This window comes from Spermophilus citellus, assembly GCF_964194105.1.
Source record: "Spermophilus citellus genome assembly, chromosome: 18".
Lineage (NCBI taxonomy): Eukaryota > Metazoa > Chordata > Mammalia > Rodentia > Sciuridae > Spermophilus > Spermophilus citellus.
Genome location: NC_138200.1, coordinates 2,047,548 through 2,068,056, shown reverse-complemented (window position 1 = coordinate 2,068,056; position 20,509 = coordinate 2,047,548). Strand labels below are relative to the sequence as shown.

The window sequence follows — 20,509 nt, the reverse complement described above, 5'->3', positions numbered from 1 at the left end:
GGAAGTCCCCGCATGAATTCAGGGAAACGTAGTCCGAGGACCGCAGCGCTCAGTTTGCGTTCGCGGTAGTCTATTGGGCGCAGGCCGCGGTCCGATGCATCTTGGGAAATGTAGTTCTAGCGCTGGTGGAGACGTGGAGCGCAGCGAGGACCAATGGGCAGCCGCCTTTGGCGCGATGCCCCCTGGGAAGCGTAGTCCCAGAGCGGCCCTGGAGGAGGGGAGTTGTTGGGCGGAACGGGCAACTCCGGGTGTGGGTGTTGAGGGGAAGGGGGAGCCGGGTGAGTTGGCGCAAAGCCTGCCGGGGCATGGAGTCCGGTGAGCTCTGTGCGCATGTGCGGGAAGGTGAGGGGCTTGGGGGGCCTCGCCGGGAGTGAGGTGAGCGAGGGGAGAGGAGGAGGGCTGGGGGCGGTGGACCGGGGACCAGGCGCTTCTGGGGCGCGGCCCGGGGCGGGAGCGGGAGGCGGCGGGGGAGTCGGGGGCGGAGGGCTGTCCGGGGCGGGCCGTGGGGAGGGAGGCGGCCGAGCGCGACCCCACGAGGGAGCCGCCCCTTCGGGAAGGTGCGCACGGGGTTCGGGGAGGGACCCGAGGCGGGTGGCGAGCGGCGGCCTGGCGTGCGCGCTGTTTGCCGCGTACCTGCGCCCCAGGGCGCTGGGATTCCCGCGGGTGAGGATCGCGGCCCGGTTCCTTTATTTCTGGGTCAAGGGCGCCTGCCTCAGTAGCGTGCTGCAAGGGGACAGAATTCGTCCTGTGGGCTTGGAGGTGGTCGGGCGCCTGGAGGGGCCGCCCGGTTAGGGTGGGGCCACTCCTAAGTCCTGTTTTGATGCCTATTGCAGTTTATAAATGTGTTTCAATCTGTGTGCTTGTTTCCCGTAGCATCTCGCAAGGGACTTTGGACAATCATAAGACTAAATGCTAACTTGAGCACCTAGACATCTTGCAAGGTGCTCTTCTCCGCATTTTTATTTTCCTTATATTATTTCTCACTGCAGCTCTTGGGCTAGTTTTATTATTTTTGTCCCTATTTTACAGCCAAGGAAATGGAGATTCTGTGTGTGTAAAACGTGTCCTTGTACTTTGTCCAAGGACGCTGGATGGTAGGTGGCAGAGCCGGAATTTGCTTCAGAGTTCTTTTGCTCTGAGTAAATATTTGGCCTGTGGGTGAGTGGCTTCACCCCAGGAACAGCCAACGATAACTGGAGATGTTTGAGGTTGTCACACCGAGAAAGTGCTACTAGCATGTAATGGAACGAGGCCAAGGATACTGCTAAACATCTGCACTGCACAGGACAGCCTCCTGTGACCCGGAATTGTCCAGTCCCAGATGCCATTAATGCTGAGGTTGTGAGTCTCAGGGGCCAGCAGGCCTTTATGGGACATTTGATCTATGCTGTACTGTGTCTAATCCATGCTTCTACTTGAGGAGCAGGGGCTACTATTGGTCCTGTATTAATTAAAGGTGGAGCTGATAAACTTAGAGAAGGCAAGTCACATGGCCAAGTTCATGATGATGAGTGGCAGAGCTAGAAGTCCAGTGAGCCAGCCATGCTCCAGAGCCTGGCTCTTAACCGTGACATGAGTCCTGCCTGTGTGGATGCTGCACCATGATGCTGGGTATGACTGGCGTGAGCCCTGGAGTCAGATCTGGGTTCAGTTCCATCACTCCTTTGGTGCACATTTCTCTGTACAGTGGGATCCTAGCTCAGGGCTGTTGGGAGGTGTTACAGTGTAAGGCAGATGTCATTCCTTAGACATCCAGGGTACGTGGCTCTGGGATGAACCCTGTGGCCTAACCAGCCTGCCAGACAACAGGGTCACAGCTGCCTTCATGCAGATGGCAGAGAGTACTCCTTGAGGGACAGGTTGACCTACAGGGTGAATAATCATACTCATTATTTAGTACGTATTCCTGAACTGGGTGACCTCAGGTCCTAGCAAAAAGTCCTCCCTGCCCCAAGCAGCTTACTCTCTGCAACCCAGGCTTATAAATCAGGTCAGCCAGATGCCTGGACCTCACTCCCATTGGCTCAGAGTCCCTCTCCAGTGCACAAGGGTCTTTCCATGGCAGAACAGGTTTCTGTGGGACTTTTGAGGCTTGTCACTGGCCCTGGTTTTCTGGATGCCTTCCTTGTTGGCTTCCAAGCCCATCAGACCTTGAATTGATGGGTGGGTGGAGGGGATGCTGCAGCCTAGATTTGAGCCCTGCAGAAGTGGGGTGAATTCAGGTTCTTCCACTTACTAGCTGGTGTTTCAGCAAGCTACCTGTACTTTCTCATCTGCAGGAAGGGGTGATGACACCAGCCCCGTGGGATTGGTCATCCTATAAAATTTCTGAGTTCCCACCAGAATGCTGGGCCTGGAATATATGGTGTCTTGCCTTCTTGGAGCTTAAACTCTAGTGAAGGAAGATGGAACAGCAATATGGTTAATGCCACATCTTATTAAATGCTAAAAGAAAACTAGTGATAGGGAGGCATGGAGAAATGCACATGGATGCCACAGCACGGTGCATGCTCTGGGAGCATCTCCAGAGGGGCATCGAGGCCCCAGTGAGGAGAAGGTTTCAGCTGAGCGTGACCAGGGGCAGAAGAGCCATCCAGGGAGGAGACAGCAAGTGCATGGCAGAGAGGAGGAGCCAGGCATAGGCCCTGGAGTGGGAGCTACCTTGAGTGGGCATAGGAGGGAGCCTATGTGGCTGGAGTATAGAGAACAGGGAAGGAGTGCTGCACCAGAGGAGGGAGGCCTCTGCCAGATGGTTCATGCCCAACGTGGAGCCAGCACACAGCAGATGAACTCTTCATCTCATGATCACAGATCAGTTAGCAACTCTCAGCTGTGAGCCACAGAGGGCCTGGCCTATCAGGGTGTCCTGGCTTCAGTGTAACAAGAAGCTGGAAGCAGATCACTTTCCTAGTGTCATGAAAACAGTACTGAACCATAGTACCCCTGGAAGGCTCTCAGAGGTCTCCAGACAACCCAGGACCATGACTCCTGTCCAGAGTTTCTCATCCTTGGCACTGCTGACATGTGAGGGCAGATGGTTCTGACTGGAGGCTTGTCCTGTGCACTGTAGGATGCTGACCAGTATCTCTGGCCAGGGCCCACTGAGGCCAGCAGTGCGGGGCCCTCTCTGTGCACTGACAGACCTGTTTGCAGACCTTGCTAAGCATCCCCTCTGGTAGCATCACCCATTCCGCAGCCATAGCCTTGTCCACCTCTGCCTTCAGGAATGAAAGGGATCAGTGCTCCTCAAGGAAAGACACGAGTTCCCTTCCCCTGCCCACCACAAGACGCAGGGCAGCCTCTGCAGCCGGACATGGCCTGAGCAGCCCCGGTGCTGTACCTCCCCTTAGACTCCAGCCTTAGAAGTAAGCGTCTGTGTGTTGTCCAGGCCACCCAGTCTGGTCCTTTTTTTTTTAATATACATTTTTAGTTGTCCATAGACTTTGTTTATTTGTTTATATGCAGTGCTGTTTATGTACATATCAGCCACAACTCCAGCCCCCTGTGAGGCTTTTTTACAGCTTCCTGAACTGAATCTGTTTATGAGGCTGGAGGCTGAGGTCAGAGTGCAGCTGGGGGTGGGGGGCACGTGAGGCCTCTTGTTGCAGAGGCCACCTCACTGTCCTTGTGTGGCAGAGAGGAACCAGTCTCTTACAAGGTCATAGTCCTATCCCACTGCTCCCCTTATCTCACTTAACCTGCTCCCTCCCAAAAGCTGGAGGAGACGCAGACATGGAGGGTATGCTTCAGTGAGTCCTAGTGAGTCCTAGGGCCGAAGACCAGCCCCTGGCTGTTTAGGAGGAAGAGGGTGGGTGGGGCTTGCTCTTGAGGCCTCCTTACAAGCCCTGTATGTGTTTTTAATCCTCACCTTGAAGCTGTTGGAGAAGCTTGGAGGAGACTGAGGTACAGCAGTACCCAGGGCTGCCCCCAGGGAGGGGCAGGGCCAGGGCCAGGATTTGAGTCCATCTGTTTCCAGGAGGAGTCACAATCACCCTTTCTTCAGCACAGCACCTCACAGGGACCTCGACTGACCTGTCCTACCCGTGGCCAGGAGAGACAGGCAAGTACTGCATCTGACAAGGGAGGAAACTGAGGTCAGAGAGGGCACTGGAGCCAGGATGCTGCCCGGCTTCAGACCTGTCTGGGCCCTGCGGTCCCCTTGGGCACAGGGGAAGGCAGTGGTCTCTAGGGGGATGGAGCTGGGACCTCACTTTCAAAATTTCCCTCCCCACAGGTGCTGTCACCCCCAACCCAGAAGGCCCCATGGAGGTCCCTGTGCCCCAGCACCTGCCAGTGAAGCAGGAGGGCGGGGTGGCCGAGGCCCTGACCCTGGACTCCCCGTGGCATCGCTTCCGCCACTTCCACCTGGGCGATGCGCCAGGGCCACGAGAGGCACTGGGGCTGCTCCGTGCCCTGTGCCGGGACTGGCTGCAGCCGGAGGTGCACACCAAGGAGCAGATGCTGGAGCTGCTGGTGCTAGAGCAGTTCCTGAGTGCCCTCCCCGCGGACACCCAGGCCTGGGTGTGCAGTCGAAGGCCCCAGAGCGGGGAGGAGGCCGTGGCCCTGCTGGAGGAGCTCTGGGTGAGCTGGCAGGGGGCGGGGCTGCGCAAGAGGTTCCCGGGCCACCAGCTCCTCAGGACCTGGGAGGACTTCCTTAACAGCCCGCTCTGCACTGCAGAGATGCCAGCCCTCAGTGCATGGGGGACACTACACACACTCAGAACACACAACCAGGGTGCATCCCAAGTGCAGATGCTGCAAAGCAGACACGGGGTGAAGTTCAGAGAACATCTGGCAGGAAGAAGGCACAGGAGCCACTCTCCTTTCAACACCTGCCGTCCAGTAGGACCCAAGCCCTCAGTTACTGTGGTGCTTGCTGGAAGGACTCTCAGGGCTCCTGAGAGCTGCTGTGTGTAGGGAGACATGCTGTTCTGGAAGGGTCTTACACATCCCCTCTGTCCACCCATGGGGTCCTGTACAGGTCTGCCTGCCCCATGGCAGTGTGTGGCAGCGCACACAGCACCATCAGCCAGGGGCCTGGCCAAGCTGGTGTTTGCTGGGGCCTGTCTCCGCCCTGCCTAGAAGTCAGTTTCCTCTGTGTGGCTCCAGGTCCCACTCTAAATCCCTTGTTGTGTTCTGGCTGGCCCAGGCCTTGAGGGCTCAGGGATGACTTCCCAGAGGCCAAGGCCAAGGACTAGCCTGCTCTTAGGGCAAGCTTAAATTCCTTATAGGGATTTGCAGACATAACCCCTTTTTCTAGAAGTCTTGTTGGTGCACAGCCATGGCTGCTTACTTCTGTGTGGTCTGGAGCCACAGCGACAGAACTGGCCTTCTAGCCTTTCACAGCACTGGGCCAAGCCTGGTGGCCCGCCAGGCCAAAAACCTTGACCATCTGGGCCTTTGCAGAGGAAGCTTGTCTACCCTGGTTTAGAGCCATGCTGTCCTGGGGAGATAGAATGTGAGCCACACGTCTTCCCAAGTGTTCTAGCAGCCACATTAAAAGAGGAAAAAGGAGACAGGCAAGTTTGGTTTCAATAGCCAGGGTCTAAGGCATTTTCCTTTCAACATGTGGCCTCAGCCACCATGTGGGGCTGGTGAGAGGAGAAGGTGGAGCAGATAGGCCTGCTTGTAGGTGTGGTGCAGTCAAGGGGACCAGCAGGGGGTGAGGAGTTAGGAAGAACAGTGACAGTTCATCCTCAGGGGACTGGAGCGTAGAAGAGGGAAGGGCAGCATCTCCAGGTCTCTGAGCAAAATTTGGGTGCAGGGGAGTTGGATGTCCTCTTGCTCTTCCAAGGGACCTCCACCTCCCACTCCAGCCACCGCCACTGGCTCCCTTCTCTAGCCTGGCCTTTCAGGCTCTCTTCTCTTCCTCTGGGCCACACTTACCTCTTCCACCCTGTGGCCACCCCATGCTCACCCACTGGCTGCTCAGGCCTTCTCCTTACCCTTTCTGGGTCACCGTGTAACCGACCACCAGTGGCACGTGGCTTACACACAGCTCCTGGGCCTGGCTTCCTCCCTTTGCAGCCTCTGGGAGCTGGAAAAGCCACCAGAATATATTTGGCCCTGGAGACTCCAGAAGGAAGGCGTCCCTGCCAGCACCTTGATTTTAGCCCAGAGACCCTTCTGAACTTCTGGCTCCAAAACTGCAAAATGATAGATCTGAGTTGATGCACTGATGCATTTGACGCGTGACATTTCATAACCACCACAATCAGACTATCCCAGCACCCCAAAGAACTCCCTTTGGCCAGCTCTGCTGTCTCCGCACTCCCTCACCCCTGCGTCAGCCCAGCAGAGAAGCATCTGCTCGGAGTTAAGGGAATCCTGGGGTGCACAGCCTTCCAGGGGCTCCTCACTCTGCAGAGTGTCTTGAAGGCCACCCTGGCATGCTGTGACCTGGACCATGCTTAGATGTGTCTCCACTTCTCCACTCAAGCAGGTGGGTTTCCAGTTTCCCGTTGTCTTTGGGAATCAGCTGCTGTGACCTCCAGTGTAGGTTTCTGTGGGAGGTGCTTTCTGGTTTTCCTGTATCCATTTGGCCCTGTAAGTGTCAAGGCCAGGCAGCTCATAAACCTCAGAAAGCCATCACAGTTCTGGATGCAGAAGGCTGAGGTCAAAGACAGTGGTGGGTTTGGTGAAGGCTCCTGATGGCACCTTTCCTCTGTATCCTCCAAAGGCAGGAGGGGCCGGGAGACTCTGGCCTCTTCTGCTCGCTCCGGAGAGCTGCCCTCACAACCTGGCTGGCACCACCTCCTGGGGGTGAGACTCCCAGCTGGGGAGTTGGGGTAAGGCGCTCAGCCCACAGCAGAGCCCTGTGCTGGCTTCTGAACTGGCCATTTGTTTTCTTGCTGGTGAGTGTTGAGCATTGTTGGTATATTATGAATATAAGTCCTTTGTCGGTGTTAGAATCTCGCATTTTTAAAAAAGCTCCTCACGATTTGTTTACCACTGGGGTTGGCAACCACTGGCAAGAGAACATCTCCAAGGGCCCTGGAGATGTTCCCACCTGGTAGTAGTCTCAAGACTGCAGGTGATTAGCTCTCTCTGAGCCCTGACTTAGTCAAAGTGGGAGTGCATGCCCACCTTGTGGGGGGAGTGAACAAACTCAGAACAACCCTGCACAGAAACACCCCTTGGTGGCCAGTTGCTGTTACTGCTTTTGGCTCATTCAATTGCCTCCTTGGGCATTAAAATGTCCTCTTAGGTAAGACGGTGAAGTCATAGTAGTTACTGTTGCTTTTAATTTGCATTTGTGTATCTAGCAGAAAAATCCCTCCCATTTGGGGAAGGGAGGGAGTATGCTGGGGGAATGTAAGTGTGGGAACCGGTAGCCTTCCCTGGCCCCAGGGGCTTTGCTTAGCCTTGCAGGTTCTAGAGGATGGAGGGAGCCCCTCACTAAGAGGCTGGCCTTGGTGAATTTGCTAATTTGTGTGTGTGTGTTGCTGGGGCTCGAACCCAGGACCTCACCCATGTTACTGCAAGTGCTCTATCACTGAACTGTACCCTAGTGCGTTACTTTTTTCTTTTTTTAATGGTACTGGGGATGAAACTCAGGCACTTTACCACTGAGCCACATCCCCAGACCCTTTAATTTTATTTTTTTGATGGCGTGTTCAGCCCTAGCCAGATTGTAGATTCAGCCTTTCTCAGATAGGAGCCTCATCTTGTTCACTGATGTGTCCCTGGCACATAGTAGTTACTAAGAAAATGCTTGCTTTGGGGGAATGAATAATCTTTGCGCTTCCTGGAAGTACACAGTTTGACATGGGGAAGCCCCAGCATAATCTGCTTTCCCCACTTCTGTTGAGAGAGAATCTGATCTGCCCAGAGAGCTCAGATGTAGTCACCCAGCAGCTGGTCTCAGCACACAATAGCTAAAGAGGATTATTTTGAGACATGGGGGCAGGGCACTAGCCAGCCTACCCAACCCAGAGGAAGACTGGTGGGTGGCCAGGAAGCAGGGGGTTGGGGGAGGGGCCTCAGGCAGAGCCCTGGAGCACTACAGAAACCAAGGAAAGGAAAGGAGGGGATCCTGGGTCCACAGGTCAGGCAGGAGGTAGTGAGAAACAAAGGTGTGTGACCAGAAAGCCCCAGACTTGTACTTGGGAAGAATAAAGTTGTAACAGACCATCAGCAAGTTGGTGAGGAACAGAGCAGGGGTGCGAACAGCTCACCCTTGGAGAGAACAGCTCTATGCACCCAGAGGAAGTACACGATTTCTGGGAAATACAAATCACCAAGATGTGCTCATGAGGAAGCAGCACATCTGCAGTCCAAAAGCCAGAGGAGGTGAATCAGATATTTATCAAAGACCTCCACAAAAGGTGTCAAGCCAGCTTCCCCTGTGGTGGTGCGCTCCTGTAATCCCAGTGTCTTGAGAGGCTAAGTCAGGAGGATCTCAAGTTCAAGGCCAGCCTTGAGAACTTAGTGAGACCCTATCTCAAAAAATAAAATGTGCCAGAAATGCAACTCAGTGGTTTAATCCCCAGTACAAAAAAAAAAAAAAAAAAAAAAAAAAAAAAAGCATCAGGCCCCAGCAGTTCTGTGCTGCCAGCCCTTCAAGGAATGGCTCATCTTTTATAAACTACTTGAGAACACAGAGAAGGTGGGAAGGCATCCAGCCCACTGTGCAAGGCTGCCAAACCTCCCCCCAATTGGCCTAGCCATACAAGGACAGCCCAAGAAAAGCAAGGTGTAGACCCATCTCAGGGAAAAGACACAAGCATCCCAAATAGGATGCGAGCCAGCACCTGGTAAACTGGCATGTTGAAGCCAAACCGGGTTTAATCAGATGCACAGATACTCATCCTGAGGAAATCTCCATAAAGCTCAGACTTTGTGACCTGAATCTAGGGTTCAAGGATGGGCCTGAGAAGGATGGAGCGTGTGGCAAAGGCCAGAGCCATCTCCAAGGGATGGTCTGCAGCCCATAACCACTGGAGCTGCTTGAGTGGTCAGGAGTCAGTTCCCCATCTCCCAACACCAGACATTTCCAGAAAGGCTGGAGTCTTCCCAGAGTGGGGCCATCAGCATGGCCAGTGTCCCCAGGGACTGGTGATTCAGGGGGGAAAGGCTCATGTTCCAAGCAGAGTTCAAGTGAAGGGGTATGGTGGATGTGGTCCTGGGCCAACTCCATCAGCCCAGAAGAACTGCAGTCATCTGGGGCAGGGTTTGAGGAATGGCAACCATGGCGCAGAGAACCTAAAACAGACAATCCAAAGCTTTTCTTTGGCCTTTGGGCTCTTGGCTGGTACCATCTACTCAGGAGCTATCCACCATTTGTGCTGAGAGAAGCCCTGGTTCTGAACTCACTTCATTTTTTTTTTTTTCCTGAGTTAAAAGTAGCTTATAGGTTCTGCAGTTTATCCAAAGGACAGCAAGAAGCCACAGTGAGATTTACAACAGGTGTGTGAATTAGTTATCTGATGCTATGGAAAAAATCACCCCAAGTTTAGGGGCTTAAAGAAACACTGAAGCCCAGTTTGTGTGGGTCATCAATGTGAGAGTGGCTGGGCAGGTGCCTGGCTAAGGGTTGACCAGCGGAGAACACACCTCCCACACAGCTCCCTGACACTGGTTTCCAAAGGCCAGGGGAGCTTCTCCAGCACAGCTTTGGGTTTGCCTGGAGCAAACCAGTCCGATGACTGGCTGAAGTGGATGAGGGAAGGGAGGTGCAGGCTGCAACCCGGTCTCTCAATCTGGAATGTGGTATCTCTCGTTTCAGGGACCAGCCACCTCCCCAAATCATTCAACAGCAGTGAGGGTATCTCAGGACACGGCAGAAGGCTCCGGGGTCAGTGTCGGAAAGGAAGATAGAGGGATGGTGCCTTTAGGTGAGCAGTGGCTCTTCCCTACGTTCTCCTGGCCCCCAGCACTAGGGGTCCCTTCTCTCCCTTGGCCCCTACTGTCATCCCCTTGTTCAGTGAAGGGCCGTGGCACCAGAACCAGAGATGACTCTGGCATGTCTCTGCCCTTGGGGAGCTGGCGGTAGATGGCGTCAGACTTAGGAGGGCAGGCCACAGGAGCAGTCCGTGAGAAGCACCGGCTGCAGTGAGTGCTGCCTCTGTCCAAAGCCCTCAGCAGCCCCTGGAGAGAAGGTCTTGCTCTCTGTGTTTTGTGGCTACTGATAGTGGGTCACCAGGTGCTAGAAAGGGCTGTCTGGAGAGCAGTGCTGGCAGCCCATTCTGGAGCCTGTGCACCCAGCCCTCAGCAGGTCCCCTCCAGTGGAGCCGGCCCCATCTCCCACAGTCATTGTATCAGGGTGTGGCCCTCTGGGCCTACCTTGGATGGGAGTGCAGTCTTTAGGGCAAGGAGGGCTCACCATTGTGCAGCCTTTTTGGAGAAGGGACCGACAAAGACGTCGACCTGAGGAAGAGACTGGTGGTCTGGGCGGAACCAGTGCTGGAGACCAGGCAGGAGGGTCAAGCTGAGCTCACAACGTAAAACAGAAAAAGCAGATGGGGAACCTGTCGGAGGGCATAGGCGCTCATCTGACGTCTAGCTTAGTTCCCAGTCACCCCAACACCTCCCATCCTATCTCCACCCAGCCAGACGGCCACTGGCGTGTCTTGCTGGTACCTTCCTGCCGCCGCTGCGGCTTCATCGTGTGGCCACCCCTGCGCGGCATCTGCACTTGCCTTATCCCTCCGTGTGCTTGTTCCTCCCTCCCCCACCTGTCATTCCACCGGTGTTCGTCCTGTCACCCCTTCCCACCCACACGCCGCCCGTGTCCCCCACGCAGTCCACCTGTCCACTGAGTATTTACCTAGGCCTGGCTGCGCGCCAGCCTTTGTCCAGACCCGCAGACACTGGTACTAAGTCTGCCTGCCCCGCCCGCCCCGATCGCAGCCCACAGCGGGCCCCTGACCCTGCGCCTTTCCAGCAGGAGATGCAGTGCCTGGGACTGAGGTGCCGCCAGCAGCAGGGGACACCCGGGCCGTGCACCCCTACAAGCAGGAGCCGGGCAGCCCACCGCCAGCACCTCCAGCGCCCGGCCTACCTGTCTTCTTGGCAGCCCCAGGCGCCGCGTCCTGCCCGGAGTGCGGCAAGACGCCCCTGAAACCGGCCCACCTTCAGCGCCACCGGCAGAGCCACTCCAGTGAGAAGCCGCACGCCTGTCCCGAGTGCGGCAAGGCCTTCCGGCGCAAGGAGCACCTGCGGCGACATCGCGGCACGCACCCTGGCGGCCCTGGCCCGGCCCTGCGCCCACTGCCCGCGCGAGAGAAGCCGCACGCATGCTGCGAGTGCGGCAAGACCTTCTACTGGCGTGAGCACCTCGTGCGCCACCGCAAGACGCACTCCGGCGCGCGGCCCTTTGCCTGCTGGGAGTGTGGCAAGGGCTTCGGGCGCCGGGAGCACGTATTGCGCCATCAGCGCATCCACGGCCGAGCGGCAGCTAGCGCACAGGCGACCGCCACGCCGGTCCCTGAGGGCGGCGGCTCATTCCCACCCTGGCCCCTTGGGTAGCTAGCTCACCACCCTCACACTGCCCACGGCCCGCCTTTCCTTTCCCACTCTTCCTTTCCAGATGCCACTTTCCAGTTGAGCCTCACTGTTGCCTCCTCTCCTCCCTTGGCGAGCCCTCAGCCTCTCCTACCCCTGTGTAAAGGGCCTCGCTTCTTTTCTCGTAGCCCTCCTCTGTTTCCTCCGTCCTCCCCCCTGCCACCCTTTCCCTGCGGCGAGCAGAGTCAGGACCCCAGTCGCTAGAGAAGAGCCTGGGCAAGGAGTAGTGGCGGGGCTCCTGGGGTGAAGGAGACCCTGAGGAAAGGGCTGGGTCTTGTCCCCCGGCCAGATGGAGGCAGGAAAGGGAGGGGCGAAGGTTCTGACCGGCTAGACCCAGCAGCCAGGTGGGGCACCTTGGTGTGGTGCACCTCTCTGCGACCCAGGGACACAGGTGAATGGGTGCCTGCTCCTGGGAAGGTGGTCAGAGACCACAGTTCACCAGCATCGGAGACTATTAATAAAGTCGCTGACTCAGTGTGTGGCCTGCTGTCCCAGGCTGTCACTATGCCTATAGCCCTCCAGGACTGAACCTTTGGGCCCACCTCAGACCCTCCTGAAGTCTGGGCTCAGCTCTGGGAGCAGGGGTGGGGCTGCCCCATGCTTATCCTACAAAGACAGGGAGGAGGTTCAGAGAAGGGGCCCTGCCCATCTCCAGCTCAGTTCTGGACCCCACACTTCCTGGCTGTGCAGCTTCAGACAAGACATGTCCCTTTGAGCAGCAGCTTCCAATCTGGTATAATATCCACAGTGGTGCCTTGCTGAGGCTGCTGCTTTAGCCATGCCATCCTGGGACATTCAGGGACCCCCAGGTATCAGTATTAGTAGGTGTCTTGTGCGGCCCATTTGGCCAAGAGGGAGTCTCCAGTCCTGGAGGCAGGCCATGAGCCTGCAGCCTGGCTCTGGGAAGGGGCACTGTCTGCTGTCCAGTGCACAGGCTCTGGCAAGACCCTGCGGGGTGCCTACACTCCCAGATCTCAGCACTGCACTGTCCTGTAGCTTAGCAGGGAAACCTCAGTGGAGGGAGTGGGCAACCCTGGCCCCACAGTTCAGTCCTAGCAGGTTAGCAGGAAAGCATCCAAGGTGGAGAATGCAGACCCAGATGGCCAAAACTAGATGGTTTCCTCCGAGGTAAGACACAGGAAGCCTAAAACAAATACTGTCCACATGGGCAACAGGAAGCTTTAAGGGGCACTACATGTGGGGCATAGGTTGAAGCAGACAGAACAATCTGGAATATAGGACTGTGGAAGGGACAGACAAGGTAGGGCCTGAAGACAGCAGGAAACTTATTTGGCTGCAGCCAGGCTCAGAGGGCACAGCTTTTGTTGTAATCAATTAATCCCCTGAACCCCGAGTTCAGGTAGTTCCAGAACTTAAAACCCAGCATGTAAGGGGAGGGGCTCAGAGGTTCACATAAAAACAGCTTTTTCTTTCACTGTTCTGGGCAAGTTGACCCTTCAAGAGCAGCACCTGAGAAAGGGGGGAGGTGCTTCTCCCCTTTCATTCCTCCCCCTGCCAGCTGTTACCCCAGAGCCCAGTTGGTAACTTCTCTTAGAAATGTCAACATCTCTGTGAAGCCCAGCTCAAGGCCAGAGGCCTTGTTAAAGGGTCTGTCTTTTTTTTTTTTTTTTTTTTTTTTTAATCTTTGCATTTGCAAGCACACTTCTACAAACTACTATTCTGGATAAATGTTTGTGAAAAACTAGTAAAGGGGTGTTAATCACCTGGAGTGCTGATTTCTTCCAGGCCAGTGGCCAAGTAAAATACAGCAACAGAAAAATAGAAAGTTTACCTACATTGAACTCTTCTATAGAGACTCTGCTGTTGATAGTCCTAAAATCAATTCTGGTGAAGATTTTCTGTGGAGGAGGGGGTGCCACTACAGGAGCATATCTCATGGGCCACTCCCCTCCACAACCAGAAAGACCCTCACACACATCCAAATAGACTTGTGGAGAGCTGTTTGTCCAAGGCTGCTTGGCATGGCAGAGGATTGGAGTGCCAGGAACACCTGTCACCAGAGAGGGGAAGAGGAGGCACATCACTGAGGGAAGTCCGAGAACTCAGGGACAGGTCAGCTGAAGGTGCTGGGACCCTTGGGAAATGAGACCTGGATTGAGGACTGCTGAGGGCCACATGCGGGGTCACACACCAAATCCAAGCCCTCCTCCACCCTGAGTCAACCCTTCCTCTCACAGCGGCCTGCTAGCTGGTCCTGAACCCATTCCAATTCCTCTTCCGAAATACTCCCCAAACCAGCCTCTCTCTCCGTTTTCATCACCCACATGGGCCAAGCAACTTCCCCTATCTCCTTGGACAACTGGAATGACTTCCTATTATCACCAGAGATTGGAGTTGTCTTCCCAGCTGGTGTTCTCACAAAAGACAAGCAAGGCCCAAAATGTAGTAAAAGTATGGCAAAGACCTTCCGGCTCTCATCAGGTTGGCAAACCTGCTGCGCATGCTTCTGTCCACAGGTATCTAGGCACAATCACTGGGAGAAGAGCTACAGTTCCTCTGACGTCATAGTGCTGTGCTGATGAGCATCCTGTCATCCTGGCCCACCACAGGTCCTAACTGGAACTGGTCTTACCAAGCTTATGTTGGTGGGTGCAGGTCTTAATGTCCTGCTTCCCCAGGGACTCGGGGTCTTGTGACAACTGTGCTTTCTGGTGGCATTGTGCCTACTGGGCCACGGTCTGGTCTGTGTGGCTCGTGGGCTTGTGCAGGTCTTGGCTGGATGTCTGAGCAGTTGGTCCCTTCTGAGCAAGTGTACCCTTGCCCTTTGGTTCTGACCCCAGTCTATCTGTCCCCTCCTGCTGCAAGAGGAGTTTAGAGCTGAGCCTGGGCAGGGGTCTCTAAGCATCTCCCTCATCAGAGCTCACAGTGCCACTAGGGAGGGTCCTCAACTGATCCGTTCAGCACTAAGTCTTTGCTTGGCCCCCTGGCCGGTCACACAGGGCTGTCTCTGTGGTCACCACTTGCTGTGCTGCTTCTTACTCAAAAGAGGGGGGGAACATCTTCAGCTCTTTCATTTCCTGTCACTTGGCATCTACTCGCCCCTGGCAGATGGAGATATTCACTATTGTGCTGCTTGCCATCACCAGCCAGGCTACCGGATCCTCTCCGCCACCATGACGGAGTCAGCACCCTGCTCTCGAGTCTCTCCACCTGACTGAGCCTGTGATGGCAACGTCCATAATGACATTCTAACTCTGGCCCCAAATGGGCCCTCAAAGGCCACTCCATTCTGACTCACCTCGACTTCCCAATGACAGGTTCTCAGGAGAGTCAGCTCTAAATTCTCTCCCTGGCTGCAGATTCCTATCCTTCATTTATTCACCTCTTTTTTAGCACTGGGGGTAGAACCCAGGGGTACTATACTACTGAACTATATCCCTACCCCTATTTTTTGGGGGGGATACCAGGGATTGAACTCAGGCACTCGAACACTGAGCCACATCCCCAGTCCTATTTTGTATTTTATTTAGAGACAGGTTCTCACCAAGTTGCTTAGTGCTACATCATTGCTGAGGCTGGATTTGAACCTGTGATCCTCCTGTCTCAGTCTCCTGAGCCACTGGGATTATTATTATTATTATTATTTTTTTTTTTTTGCCACTGGGATTATAAGCATGCACCACTGTGCCCAGCTCCCCAGCCCTTTTTTTTTTTTTAATCTTGAGATAGGGTCTCACTAAATTGCCCAGGCTGGCCTCCACCTTGCAATCCTCCTGCTTCAGCCTCCCAAGCTGCAGAGGTTACAGTGTGCATCATCGGGCCTGGCCTCTTAAACACCTTAGTCTTCCTGAAACCATTATTTTCAACTTCATCAGCACATTTGCCCTCGGAAAATCCAAGAATTTGTTTCCTCTGGTGTTATGAGTGAAAGAAAAGTGGCGCAGGCTGATCACACACACCTGGGACAAGAAGCCGGTGATTGTCAGGAGCCTGACAAGCTGCTCTGCACCTAGAGAGGGACAGCTGAGCAGCAGGGAGAGCGCAGCCACTCCCCTTGAATGTGGCCTTTTACAGGCTGCAGTCCTGGCCCTGCGCCAGGGGCAGGTTGTCCTGACTGGCTTAGTGAGCATCCCTGGTCTTGTTTCTTGGGAACAGAGACAGGCAGCCTTCCTGTCTCTCAGAGGGCAGCAGGGAAACCAGCAGGTCCCTTTATCTTCTCAAGGAGAGAACAGGGAACCAGTGTGTCCCCATCTCAGGGGCAGTACTTTGTCTCCTATCTCTCAGTGAGACCGGGAGAGACCAGCGTGTGTCCAGGCTGCAGGCAGGGAGGTCTTATCTGGAGCCACTTGGTATTTCTTGGGCATAAGAAGAGTAGTCATAAAGTGGGGTGGGGAAGGAAGATGGCTGCAGCTGTGCTAACACTGGGGCAGACCACTCCGAACACTCTGAATTGGAGAGTCTTTATTAGCCAGCCAGCAACTGCTCCCCGTAGAACCCCAAACTGTCTCTGCAGCCCTGAGCCTGAGCCTTTCAAGGTATTTAAAGGTAAAAACCACATCTGGGTTGATGTAGTTGCATACAAGCAGGTACCGAAGCTGGACTGAGCAGTTAGCGAGGCAACACAATGCCCATAATCATATTTTCATTCTGGGAATTTCCATGTTCATAAGCAGAAGGGAAGTGGATCAAAATGACCCCAGTTGAATACAAGTTAAACAATGATTACTAACATCTAGACAATCATCCTCTAAAAAGGTACATTGTCCAAGAAAAATGGGAACCAAAGAGAACAATTTTACATTGTATAAGAATTGCCCTTTTGTGTAGCCAAACCTGCTATCCTAAGAACTACTGATAGGTACGGGGCGGGGGTGTTCCCATGGGAGAAGGATTTCTTATGTGACGTGGAGTCTCGGGGTAAAATGAAGTCTGTTTGGTCGTTGCCCATAGCCTGCCCATAACACTGGTTCAAGAACCCCTCAGGGCTTTCCCCCACATTGACAGAGCTCTCTCAGCAATGTTCCCCAAAACTCGACTTTCTGGATAAAATGGGAATCTTCCTGTCATGCTAGTGGGACTGAAGACTGGTACATGTCATCCATCTATTCCTTGATCCATCTAATACTACCTATCAATCATCTGCCATCTGTCTGCCTATCATCCATCTAACTTCCATATAAATCATCTTTCAATCATCTATCCACCTGCCTATCATCTTTATCCGTCGGCCTATCATCTCCTTTTCCAGGTCTATCCACCTCATATTCTGTATTCTTCCTCGTATTCCTAAGTGGAAGAGAGCAGATGGAAAACCTAGTGCCTCCTGCCTCTGATCTCATTTCCCTTCTTTTGATTCACATCATAATTTCATCCTCCAGGCACTTACTTAAAACATGTTGTTATTTGGGGACAGACTGACTCCACCTCCTCCATCTTCTCCAGTACTGGGCGGATAGTGAGTGGAGGGACCCTCAGTTTTTTGGCTGTGGATGGATGGGTGTTCTCAGCCAAGTAGATCCTGGGGGTAGGCAAGAGGAGGGAGTGCAGAAAAAAGATTCTTAGCCACGATTTCAGAGGGATGAAGATTTGCACCCACAGAACCAAAGTGCCCAACTGGAGGGCGCAGGAAAACTTGACACACATACCCCCAGGTCCCCGCCCCGCCCCACCCGTGCCCCACAATCCAAGGAGAGCTCCTGGCAGAGCCTCCTGCCTGCTGGCTAAAGCCGGCTCCCTGTGGCTTTCAGTCTTCAACTCGGCGACAGACAGCTGAGGACGGATTTCCAAGCAGGAGAGCGAAAGCCAAGTGCGAGGGTAACTTTACTGCTAGGTGAAGAATTGAAAAGAAACCAGAGCGTCCCTGCCCCGTGAGCTTACCCTGGGAGACAGTCAAATCGGAAGCCCTGGAGCTGGTGCGCAGGAGACAGCCAAGCAGCGAGTGCGCTGGGGAAACGGGCGCGCCAGGACCCAGGACCCGGTGCAGTGGAGCGCGGGAGGCGGGAGCAGGGCGGCGGCGCCTAGCACTCACCCTGCTTAACCAAGGGTGCGGAGGAGCGCTGACGGCAGCCACCTGTCGCCCAGTCGGCACAGGGTCCCTCCAGAGGCCACTTGCTCAGTCTCCACCTGTGTGTGGCTCCTCCTCCTGGTGACAGGGAGACACGACAACAAGGCCCAGGGCTGTGGGCTTCTGGAGACAAGGGGACACCTAGAGAGAAGTGAGATGGAGAGAGACAGGGAGAAAGAAGAGATGGGGGGGGGAGAGAGAGAGAGAGAGAGAGAGAGAGAAGAGAGAGAGAAGAGAGAGGTGGAGAGAGACAGGGAGAAAGAAGAGATGGAGAGAGAGAGAGAGACAGAGAGAGAGAGAGAGAGAGAGAGAAGAGAGGTGGAGAGAGACAGGGAGAAAGAAGAGATGGAGAGAGAGAGAGAGAGAGAGAGAGAGAGAGAGAGAGAGAGAGAGAGAAGAGAGGTGGAGAGAGACAGGGAGAAAGAAGACATGGAGAGAGAGAGAGACAGGGAGAAAGAAGAGATGGGGGAGAGAGAGAGAGAGAAGAGAGAGAGAGACAGGGAGAAAGAAGAGATGGAGAGAGAGAGAGAGAGAAGAGAGAGGTGGAGAGAGACAGGGAGAAAGAAGAGATGGGGGGAGAGAGAGAGAGAAGAGAGAGGTGGAGGGGGACAGGGAGAAAGAAGAGATGGGGGGAGAGAGAGACAGAGAAGAGAGAGGTGGAGAGAGACAGGGAGAAAGAAGAGATGGAGAGAGAGAAAGAGAGAGAGAAGAGAGAGGTAGAGAGAGACAGGAAGAAAGAAGAGATGGGGGGAGAGAGAGAGAGAAGAGAGAGAGAGAAGAGAGAGAGACAGGGAGAAAGAAGAGATGGAGAGAGAGAGAGAGAAGAGAGAGGTGGAGGGAGACAGGGAGAAAGAAGTCATGGAGAGAGAGAGAAGAGAGAGGTGGAGGGAGACAGGGAGAAAGAAGAGATGGAGAGAGGGAGAGAGAGAGAAGAGAGAGGTGGAGGGACACAGGGAGAAAGAAGAGATGGAGAGAGGGAGAGAGAGAAGAGAGAGGTGGAGGGACACAGGGAGAAAGAAGATATGGAGAGAGAGAGAGAGAGAGAGAGAGAGAAGAGAGAGGTGGAGAGAGACAGGGAGAAAGAAGAGATGGAGAGAGAGAGAGAGAAGGAGGTGGAGGGAAACAGGGAGAAAGAAGAGATGGGGGGGAGAGAGAGAAAAGAGAGGTGGAGAGAGACAGGGAGAAAGAAGAGATGGGGGGAGAGAGAGAGAAGAGAGAGGTGGAGAGAGACAGGGAGAAAGAAGAGAAGGAGAGAGAGAGAGAGAAGAGAGAGGTGGAGAGAGACAGGGAGGAAGAAGAGATGGAGAGAGAGAGAGAAGAGAGAGGTGGAGGGAGACAGGGAGAAAGAAGACATGGAGAGAGAGAGAGAAGAGAGAGGTGGAGAGAGACAGGGAGAAAGGAGATGGGGGGAGAGAGAGAAGAGAGAGAGGTGGAGGGAGACAGGGAGAAAGAAGAGATGGAGAGAGAGAGAGAAGAGAGAGGTGGAGGGAGACAGGGAGAAAGAAGAGATGGAGAGAGAGAGAGAGAGAGAGAGAGAGAAGAGAGAGGTGGAGAGAGACAGGGAGAAAGAAGAGATGGGGGAGAAAGAGAGAAGAGAGAGAGAGAAGAGAGAGAGAGACAGGGAGAAAGAAGAGATGGAGAGAGAGAGAGAGAAGAGAGGTGGAGAGAGACGGGGAGAAAGAAGAGATGGGGGAGAGAGAGAGAGAAGAGAGAGGTGGAGAGAGACAGGGAGAAAGAAGAGATGGAGAGAGAAAGAGAGAGAGAGAAGAGAGGTGGAGAGAGACAGGGAGAAAGAAGAGATGGGGGAGAGAGAGAGAGAGAGAAAAGAGAGGTGGAGAGAGACAGGGAGAAAAAAGAGATGGGGGAGAGAGAGAGAAGAGAGAGGTGGAGGGAGACAGGGAGAAAGAAGACATGGAGAGAGAGAGAGAAGAGAGAGGTGGAGAGAGACAGGGAGAAAGAAGAGATGGAGAGAGAGAGAAGAGAGAGGTGGAGAGAGACAGGGAGAAAGAAGAGATGGAGAAAGAGAGAAGAGAGAGGTGGAGGGAGACAGGAAGAAAGAAGAGATGGGGGAGAGAGAGAGAGAGAAGAGAGAGGTGGAGAGAGACAGGGAGAAAGAAGAGATGGAGGGAGAGAGAGAGAGAAGAGAGAGGTGGAGGGAGACAGGGAGAAAGAAGAGGTGGGGGGAGAGAGAGAGAGAGAAAAGAGAGGTGGAGAGAGACAGGGAGCAAGAAGAGATGGGGGGAGAGAGAAAGAGAGAAGAGAGAGGTGGAGAGAGACAGGGAGAAAGAAGAGATGGAGAGAGAGAGAGAAGAGAGAGGTGGAGGGAGACAGGGATAAAGAAGACATGGAGAGAGGGAGAGAGAGAAGAGAGAGGTGGAGAGAGAGAAGAGAGAGGTGGAGGGAGACAGGGAGAAAGAAGAGATGGAGAGAGAGAGAGAGAGACGAGAGAGGAGGAGGGAGCCAGGGAGAAAGAACAGATGGAGAGAGAAGAGAGAGGTGGAAAGAGACAAGGAGAAAGAAGAGATTGGGGAGAGAGAGAGAGAGAAGAGAGAGAGAGAGAAGAGAGAGGTGGAGGGAGACAGGGAGAAAGAAGAGATGGAGACTGAGAGAGACGAGAGAGGAGGAGAGAGACAGGGAGAAAGAAGAGATGGAGAGAGAGAGAAGAGAGAGGTGGAGAGAGACAGGGAGAAAGAAGAGATGGAGAGAGAGAGAGAGAGAGAGAGAGAGAGGTGGAGGGAGACAGGGAGAAAGAAGAGGTGGGGGGAGAGAGAGAGAGAGAGAAAAGAGAGGTGGAGAGAGACAGGGAGCAAGAAGAGATGGGGGGAGAGAGAGAAAGAGAGAAGAGAGAGGTGGAGAGAGACAGGGAGAAAGAAGACATGGAGAGAGAGAGAGAGAAGAGAGAGGTGGAGAGAGACAGGGAGAAAGGAGATGGGGGGGAGAGAGAGAGAAGAGAGAGGTGGAGGGAGACAGGGAGAGAGA

General features: G+C 54.3%; 1 protein-coding gene across 18 annotated transcripts; it reads left to right on the top strand.

Moving 5' to 3' along the window:
- Positions 1-201: 201 nt before the first annotated feature.
- ZNF444 (zinc finger protein 444) lies at positions 202-11,982 on the top strand. Of its 18 annotated transcripts, none has more exons than XM_081274261.1 (6): positions 269-375; positions 3,225-3,365; positions 4,004-4,060; positions 4,235-4,581; positions 9,728-9,836; positions 10,886-11,982. In XM_081274261.1, exons 4-6 carry the CDS (start codon positions 4,264-4,266, stop codon positions 11,467-11,469), a joined length of 1,011 nt encoding a protein of 336 aa, XP_081130387.1. In that variant the 5' UTR covers positions 269-375; positions 3,225-3,365; positions 4,004-4,060; positions 4,235-4,263; the 3' UTR covers positions 11,470-11,982. The 18 variants fall into 18 exon arrangements, with proteins under 18 accessions (XP_081130384.1, XP_081130394.1, XP_081130399.1 ...); XM_081274275.1 differs by having other exon boundaries at positions 3,977-4,060; XM_081274258.1 differs by lacking the exon at positions 3,225-3,365 and having other exon boundaries at positions 202-278.
- The last annotated feature ends 8,527 nt before the right edge of the window (positions 11,983-20,509 follow it).

Bases quoted from the DNA above. Each gene is read 5' to 3' on its own strand.
- ZNF444 (XM_081274270.1), top strand. From the start codon at position 331: ATGTGCGGGAAGGTGAGGGGCTTGGGGGGCCTCGCCGGGAGTGAG. The intron at 376-4,008 runs GTGAGCGAGGGG...TCTTCAGCACAG, and splicing joins GGGGCCTCGCCGGGAGTGAG to CACCTCACAGGGACCTCGAC. The intron at 4,061-4,234 runs GCAAGTACTGCA...CCCTCCCCACAG, and splicing joins CCCGTGGCCAGGAGAGACAG to GTGCTGTCACCCCCAACCCA.